At 37.6% G+C, this 9,008-nt stretch overlaps 1 protein-coding gene across 1 annotated transcript; it reads right to left on the bottom strand.

The window, feature by feature from the left end:
- Positions 1 to 288: 288 nt before the first annotated feature.
- On the bottom strand, positions 289 to 8,773 carry crc (bZIP transcription factor crc). The gene is made up of 5 exons (XM_017157277.3): positions 8,590 to 8,773; positions 7,409 to 7,699; positions 7,242 to 7,352; positions 1,403 to 1,674; positions 289 to 1,339 (listed from the first exon to the last, which is right to left on the bottom strand). Exons 2-5 carry the CDS (start codon positions 7,575 to 7,577, stop codon positions 767 to 769), a joined length of 1,125 nt encoding a protein of 374 aa, XP_017012766.2. The 5' UTR covers positions 7,578 to 7,699; positions 8,590 to 8,773; the 3' UTR covers positions 289 to 766.
- Between the last annotated feature and the right edge of the window lie 235 nt (positions 8,774 to 9,008).

Genomic DNA, 9,008 nt, shown 5'->3' with positions numbered 1-9,008 from the left:
TACACTTAAACTGTTTTTAGTTTTTAAATGGCTGGTTTTTTGTCGGTTTGTCAGATTTCATCTGTATTAAAATATTTTTACATATAGAGCAAAGTTAATTTTTGTAGGTTGTTCGTTTTATTCACCGAGGTCAAATTTTGCTTCTTCTATTTTAGTGGAAAAAAAACAAAATTTGTAAAAATAACCAGTTTCTTATTCCGCTGAATAGCAGTCCCCCTAAAATTGGGACATATCTCGCTTACCGCCATTTAATTTCCACAAGTAACACACAAATGAAAATGTAAATCATTTTTCATTTAAAAACCCTTTTGATTTATTGCTGATACATGTAGAATAATATTCTGTATTATATTGTACTGTTGAAAAATCAATAAAATAAATCTATTACAATTGTCAAGATGTATGCCAATGTCAAAAAACAAAATCATTTTCCAACTAGTGCAGCAGCCGCATTCTATAAACTCTATTGCCGCTATAAAGTGGCTCTTTGAACTGTGTTTATTGGGATATAGGCTTGTCATGGACCTCCACTGGCAAGGATTAGTTCAGAGCTCGGAGACTCGTCATTAGTGCCAAAAATGAAGGCCAAGACAGTAGACTGCGTGCATGGTTGTTTTCAAAGGCTTTGGGTAAGCGGGTGATTGTTGTTGTGTGGGTTACATTAAAACATTATGCTGTTGTTGTCAGAATCTGGATGAGTTTGGGTTTTAGCAATAACGATAACTTTGCAAACGACATTAAAATTTGGATGAAAGAGAGATAACTGCTAGCGCTTGCGTTCTTGGTAGAATTCGCGAATCAACTGGCGCAGATAGCGCATCTCGTTCCGACGATCCTGCAGAGTGCGGCGAAGCTGCTCGTTTTCCTGCGACAGCACGTGCTCCTCGCCCGCCACGTTCTCCATTTCGAGCTTCTTCTTCTGGCGGTATCGTGTGGCCGCGTTTTTGTTCTGCTCCTTTTTACGGATCTTGCGATCCTCTACACCGCGACCATACGTGCGAGTACGCTTCTTTGGCTTGGCCACAGACTGCTCCACGTTTGTGTGAGCTGGCGAGGAGCAACTGCTCGTGGGCTCCGGAAGCCAGTCTTCATCTGCGTCCGCTATGCTGCCGTTCACTCCGCTGCCTGTACTCCTGCTATCCAGCGAAGAAGAGGCCTGAGATTCCGAGTCGTCGTTGAACTGCTGCCAGTTTGTGGTCAACTCGAGCTCCTTGGCACGCATGTTGACGATATCATCGACCAGTTGGTTCTCGCGTGCGATTTCGCTGCCGCCTACCCAGTTGTTGAAGTTAAAGGGCGTGGCGGCTGCCGCACTTGTAGCATCAGGAGTATAGCATTGCTGTAATATTTGTGTTTATTTAGAACATATTTAATTGGTAGGCACACGTTTGTTATGACTTACCTTCTGCTCGGCCTTAACAGGCACGAGCTGTGGCGATTCCACTGGCTGCTTGTAAGCATCGAATTGAGGCGGAGACTGCGGCGGCGTCAATTGCTGAAGGATGAGGGATGGGGAATCGCCGAGCTGGTAATCGGCGGAAGAATCGAGTGAAGCAGCGAATTGTACTTTGTTGACCGGTATTATCGGCTGGCTGACAACATCGATGTCGGGATGATAGCTGTTCCTCTCATAATCGTTGCAGCTGATGGTAGCCTTTTGATCCAGAATGCATTCTAAGAAAAATAAAAATTGAAAGCTTTAGACATTGCTATTTTACGATGTAATATCTCTGACATTTTGTTTACTTCAGGACCGTCTTCTAAAAAGCTTTTTCTATATTATATGTACCTTTTCTAAACGCTCAGTGAATTCAAAATAAAATAAACACACATAGATTTAACATAAAATCCTATTTTAAATCCTATTTGTTGGCGAACAAAAAATGTTCTCAAAAGGTAGCCACAGTTTCAGCCGACCAAGTAATTTGGAATCAAAAATAAAAACTACATTTTAATCTAGATGAATGCAGTTTTTGTATGAAACTAACAATTTAAAAATATTGAAAAATAGTAGTTTGCCAAGACTTAAGTTTTTTTTTTTTATAAAATAACCGTTTTTTAATTTTTATGTTTTGCTTTAATGGCATCTATTGAATTATAAAATAAAAAAATAAAAGAAAAATGGCTATCAAGAACTCAAACATCATTCTATGATAGGTTTTATTTTATTCTTCCGTTCTCGTACATTTTTCTCCAACTTCATAAACACAATCTACGTCTCAGCTCTGCCTTAGCAAATTGTTGTTTTCTATATTTTTCCACTCTCAATTGAAACTTATTTCCATTGAAGTGAAGGACGCCACAAATGCTCGTATCTCGTTCAGAACTCTAGTAAACATTTACATATTGATTGTGGCATATTTTCATCAATATACGTTTGATTTGCAGTTCTTTTCAATTCGCTTTTATTGAAGAGCGACAGAGAACACATATATTGAACAAAGTTCGACGACATCAGTTTTATTATTTGATAAAAATGAACTGACAAATCACGTTGAGACAGTAGTATTCCATCGCAGAAAAATCCGATGTGAGTGCAACCTTACAGAAACATTGATGCAACACCTGCTTAGCTTGTAAAAGTTGACCTAGCGACACCTTGGGCTGGGCGAGTCTAAACAATCACCTATCTCCCAAGATCGATTCTGCATTAGCATAACACGTTTCACATCGATTGATCTGGAAAACAGCTGCGCTTGAATACATTGAAAGGAGAAAAACTGTAACTGCGTTATTTGATTTACATAAAAATGCAACACTAAACTTTTTCTGTTACCATGCATAGCACACTACTTTACTATAATTTTATATGACATTGTGTTCCGCAGGGAAAGGGAGAAAACTTTCAGTTAAAAAATTAAATATTAAAAAAAAATCTACCCGGAAATTCATATCTGTTTATAAATGTTCCTTATCAGTATTTGTATTCCTTTTATTTTTATTTTAATTGGACTTGCATTTAAAGACTATATATAAAACGTTTAAGTCTTATTACTAATTTAACTTCATAGAGCTAGCGCGAAAATTTCAATATTAAGTTAAGAAAACATTGTTGCCAATCGAATTATCAAATGAAACGACAGAGGCAGCTATATCACCAATCGTAAAGAAAATAAAAAACATATATAAATGTGTTATATATATAAATATTTAATGAGAACATGATTAGCAAAAACCTTGACGCAAAATGACTTTATAGACAAATAAATGTGCACTTTAATTGCGATTGGTTAACCTAGATTGCTGGGAATATCAAGAAAGCTAATGTTAAATTCCCACTGTGGATCGCAACTGCAGCGCGTTTTTTTAACGTGATTCTGAATTTCAAAAACATAGCTGAGCTTAATAATAGTAGATATTGCTTCAAGATAATATGAGTTTTCAGTTGATCCCCAGTTAAAAAATTCCAGTAACCCAGCCCAATTCCAGTCATAATATGCAAATTAATTATATAAATATTTTACTGAACGCGATCAATAAAAATTCAGCAGGAGTACGTATCAATTTAATGATAAACCGGATCGACCTGAAAGTCATCTGAAGTGGTCAAAGAGCCGTAGTAACCAACTGACTGAGCCAGAAGAGCTTTATTTGGGATTATTAATAACATAACATTGGTATACTAACCATAGGCTTGCATAAATATATATGTACTCATGTTTGCGGCAGCAGTGAATCGTAATGTTGTCGAATGTCAAGAAATTGTATCTCAAGTTGCAAGTAAAGGCAGTAAAATATGAGTTGAAAACAGACTTAACCTAAACTATAAAGAAAACTGTCGAGAAAAACTAATCTAATATGTAAAACAATGAAAAATCATATAATTCTAGACAAAAACCTAAATTAATATATTAACGATATGCGCTTTGCAAGTATATAATAAGTAAAATATATGAAATATTTGAAAAAGAAAAGTAAAAATCACAGAGTCAATTTTGAATGTACAATCGAATAAGCTCGAGAACGTGCTGTTTAGGCGGTTAAAGGTCCAACGCTTATGCTGAATCGGTTAAAACTTTAAGTTAAATCTTAAAGAACACAAAAAACAGAGTGAAATAATTTGAGTTATGGCTTTTAATTGTGTGTCTGTCCTTCGGTTTCCGTTTCTCTGTCCGTGGGATCCAACTGCTGCCGCAAAATGGTCGGCGTGGTCGGACAACTTGGTTTCCTGCTTAGCGTCGTTTCACCAACTTTTGCGAATTTATCACAATTTCACGGTTCCACATGTAACGGTATCCACAGTGTGGTATCATGCTAACAAAGTCCTTAATGCCCGCACTCGAATTTTCAGGTGCTCGCGACGTTCTCGTGGATTCGTCTATTTTTCCGGAATTGGCTACATATAGTTGGCACTCGATAGTTGCCTCAAGCGGACTCTGGCCGTTTTGTTTGCCGCCGTTGTTGAAAGGTTGAGTGGTCTAAAAGGCCTTCACTTCACAGCTGCCCAATCACTTCACAAAGTTCGGATATGAGGTTACGGCTAAGGCGTTTAGCTTAGATTACAAGTTACTTTGACTTGTTCTTAACGACACGCCAGATTTCCTTCGCCAAAACCATTTATCAAATGTCTTATAACGCACTTATTTAAATCAATTTTCTAGATTCCCGCGACTGCCTTTTTCGTCTTTTTTGAGCGTTTTAAAAACGTCAAGACGTGCGATTGTCTGGTTGTACTTCTCAGCTTGTTTGTTATTGTCTCGGTTTGCCTTTTCTTTGTGTTGTGGTTGCTTTTATTCAAGACGGGTTGGATGGGAGGGGGGCGTTGGGCGGTAATCGAAGTCGAAGCCGAGTTTCAATACGAATGCTCGCGTCTGAGTAACGCTTTATACTGAGTTCCGATCGCGGAGCACGCCAGGTTTTTGCTCGACTAACTGGCAAACGAGAGTGAGCAAATCATACTGGGGGGTAGACAGCAGAGCCCAGAGAGAGGCCCTGCATTAAGATCAATCTGTTGGTTTATTTCGAGCCCGAGATGCTATCAGCAGAGACAAGCGAGCAGTCGCAGCACGAGCCAGTACGATCCAAGCCAACGGACTCTGCACAGTGGTGCCCAAACCATTTTACTGACCCATGGTCGAGTGAAAGTTAATCAAACTTCATGTTTTCACTTCAAGGGTTCACGTCTGATGGACCTGTCTACATTTTCATTAATCATATTTTCTTTAATTATATTATTTCATTTAAAATGAATTATTTTACATGGTCACTATCAAAAACAGACTATTTTTAAGATGGTTTATTGTTGTTAGTTTCATCAATTATGTTTCCTATTTTATTTAACAATTAAAAAAAAAAAAGACTTCGAAAAAAACTTAAAAACTGAGAATAGATAGGCTTTTGATACTATTCACCACTGTTCTTCTCTCCCCGTTTATTTCTTATAGAAATGCATTTCCAAAGTAGGCGTGTTTTAAATAGTATTATCAACTGCTTCTTATGAGTACATGAGCAGTCAGTCACCTCTCACCCTCTACCACAATCGAGTCACTGAGTTGGTTGCTCTTAATGTTAGCAGGAACAAATAAATGTGTTACTGGGCAGAGGCCAGTTATTCGAGGCTTTTCCTTGATAATGTGCATTGAATAAAGAGTATATAATATACTAAAGTATAAAATAATATAATAAAGCATATAGTAATTTATACACACATACAGCCAAACTTTTACAGCTTAATAATGTTACTTATTAATCAGAGAGATTGCTCTCCTGAACCAAGTTATTTTAAGCATTTACCTGACCAAGCCCCAAAAATGGGGGGCACGTCCTTCGGATAAATTTAACAACAAAGAAACTTCCTGTCCTGTTTAAAAAAATTCAAAAATATGATCACCATATCTGCGTCAAGTGGTTCATTGATCGAAACATTTGATATGTTCGTAAACCTCTCTTTGTAGGAAGAGTTTCTGGTTTGTTTCAAAACAAACCAGACCCGATAATGTTTAACCTTCAATTCAGCATTACGAAGTTTTTGAGGTTCATGAGAGAAGAGAGAACTCTAACCGTGCGGAGATTTGTTTGAATTCCACCGTGAAATAGCACACTACCAGCTGTTATCTATGGAATTCTTTGAAGTATCAGCTGAGCGCCAGTAAAGAGCCAAAAGAGACCGCTAAAGAGCGAATTGGAGAGTCCCAGCGATCACTCGCTCAATGCGTGATCAAGCAAAGCAAACTGATCAAAAGCTGATTCCGATTTCATTGCTCTCTCTCTCGCTCTCGGTCTTTGTTATTGCTTCGAAATTGGCCATTACAACTTTGGCTTGTGGGCCACGTTAAAAAAAACAACAATAAAGAGACGGTGAAAACAACATAAGTATAAGACGGTAAAAATATCAGCAAATACGCTAAGGAAAACAAAGCCAGTCTTGAACCGGTTTCTCAACTTCACTTGTCTGAATATTTCGTTCGAAAAGATTTGATGTGCGGGCCCCTTTATGACTCGGGCGTCATTCAATAATACCTATAGGTTTAAATAGCCTATATATAGGGACTGAAAACCTTTTTTCTTAGCTACATATTTTTACGGAAATACAAAACCCTCCACATGTAACAGGTTTATGTATAAGCAACAACAATTGTTTTTATATAACAGTTGAATTGTAAGATTTTCCAATGATTTATTTATGTCATTTTTTTGCCAATCAGTTTGCAGACGTTCAAAGTTCAAATGAATTTTTAATTTTTTGCGCTTTGTGTTTTCCCTAGCTTTGTTTATATAGTATTGTCTTTGCTAGATGTATAAAATTTGTTTAAGTTTCTTATAGAAAGGTGTTAAAGTTATTTTATTTAGATTTTAGATTGAGTAGACCGCTTAGAAAAACGAATTTGAGAATTATTTACGATCACTATATACAAATAAGAAACACTAACCGATTTTGTTAAATTTTTGTCTGCCTTTTAGAAAAATTAATTTGAGAAGTTTTTACGAAAAGTGAATATATTTACTTATACACATTTTGAAAAATATTTACAGAATTATTTAAAGCTTTACGTCTGAATAAAAATAAGTAGATATTGCACATTATAGTTACTTTCCTCTCCTACTTTTTTATATAAAAATTTTTTTACCAATTAAATTGACCAGGAATTTAGTAGTTAAAGACTATTGTCGTATTGTTTACAAATATTCCTGTTTTTTCTAACATAAAAAAAGAAAATAAAAGACTAGGTTCTCAAAAGCAATTTTAAATAAGACTATAATTTAACATACTCTAAAAAATCGAATACCTAAATTAGCCTTACCTTCATCCTTCAGGTCGAAGATCTCCACAACCAACTCCTCGTCGCTGAGCAGCTCCAGAGAGGCTGCCTCGTTCAGGCTTAGAGCTTCTTCGTCGCCAATAAGAGTAATGCCTGGAAACAAGAAACTTTAGCAATCTCATTGGAATAGGACAATAAGGAGCACAGACCATTTGCAAAGTTATCGTCATATAGCCACTCCGCATCTGATGGGTCAGTAAGCGAGAGCAGATCGGAGCCCAACGCCGATGTTGGGGATTGCGGCTCCAGCTTGAGGTCCCAGTACAGCTCCTTGGGCAACTGCAAACTCTCCATGGTTTCTTGAAATGATGCGTCCATATTCAGAATCAAAATCAGAAGTCAACGATATGTTTTTTGTTGGTAAAGTGAAGTCCGGTCCGAAGAATGTGAATGGTTGTATTTGCGGTGTGTCTTGTTGTTGTGAAGATGCCATGATGGCACTGAAATGTTGTAGAAGAAAAGGAATCCTGATTAGTTTATTGTTTAAACACGGCAATACCTGAATGAATCGCACGGTTATTTAGAAGACCCCAACGAAATCAGCTTGACCGCAAAGTCATGCTGATAAGCTATCATCGCCACCCTTTTAGACAAAAGTTCTGTGAAATTTCCCCGGAATAATGTGTAAATCTAAATAGGAATTTTGAACTTTAAGCAGGCAGTATGTAAATTAATAAATAAATAGGAATTTAACTTAAACTTCTGTACTATAATATTTTAACTTGATATTTTCACATATTTTTATATTTCCCTTGAAACCTTTGCTATGCTGATAACAGAGTTGAAAAAATGTGCGTTCAAGTACTAAAATAAGAAAGTCTTACTCTTTTTTAATTTTTCTAAACCAGAACTGAAAAATCCTTTTCAATCAAAGTACAAATTGTAGGTACAAATTAAAAAAAAAGCCAATACATACATTTTTGGAGCGGGAAAAAGTAAACAAAAATATTTGCAGTGTGCGTCACTGTACGTCACTGTGTTGCGTACACGTTTTAGACATTCTGCCGAACCAAAGGGTGCGTCCGCGTGGGGTAGTCCTCACTGTGGTGAGTCATCTGTCCAAATTCCGCACGTGCAGGCGACTTGCAACGCGAATTACCCAACTCCAGCAGGCGATTGCGTCAGCCAATTTCTCTACCTGGTTGCATGCCCCATGGCCCCAGGGGGTTTGGATTTGCCACGTTAACATGGCCACTGGCCAATCGAGAATCCATACAAGCCGATCCCACAAACACACGTGCAGCAACAATGAATGTGCAACGCCGCAGTGCGCCAGTGTGCGTGGGACATTGCGAAATTGGCGAGCGTTTTCGATTTGAGGCATACTCACGATTGTTTTTTATACGTTTCCATTTTGTTGTGTTTGGGGCACCTAGGTGCGTTTGGTTTTTGCTTGCGCGCAAACTATAGAGCCATCTTTACGTCAGTATAAATGCCGAAAACGTTGGAGAAAATAACAATTGGACCTTTTTGCGTTTCATTTGGAACGTTAATGGTTGTTGTTGTTGTTGGGGTTGGGGTCGGTGTTACCAGGTGGGGAAATGGCCTCCATCGATATTTCACTACGATTGTATTTCGTTCCAACTAGCAATTGTCAGCTCACAAATGTTTCTATGTTTCCACCTTCCGCCAATTTGGCGCTCCTAAATGTTAGATTTCATGGTTTTTCTAACAGCAATGTTAAGATACAACGTTTCCTTACATTGGCAGAGCAGCAGCAGAGGACTAACAGTTCTGCCAATGTAAGAA

Source organism: Drosophila takahashii, chromosome 2L (assembly GCF_030179915.1).
Source record: "Drosophila takahashii strain IR98-3 E-12201 chromosome 2L, DtakHiC1v2, whole genome shotgun sequence".
Taxonomy (NCBI): Eukaryota; Metazoa; Arthropoda; class Insecta; order Diptera; family Drosophilidae; genus Drosophila; species Drosophila takahashii.
This window is presented reverse-complemented; position numbering and strand designations above follow the sequence as displayed.

Bases quoted from the DNA above. Each gene is read 5' to 3' on its own strand.
- crc (XM_017157277.3), bottom strand. From the start codon at position 7,577: ATGGACGCATCATTTCAAGAAACCATGGAGAGTTTGCAGTTGCCCAAG. The intron at 7,353-7,408 runs GTCTGTGCTCCT...TCTTGTTTCCAG, and splicing joins TGACGATAACTTTGCAAATG to GCATTACTCTTATTGGCGAC. The intron at 1,675-7,241 runs GTAAGGCTAATT...TATTTTTCTTAG, and splicing joins CTTCGACCTGAAGGATGAAG to AATGCATTCTGGATCAAAAG.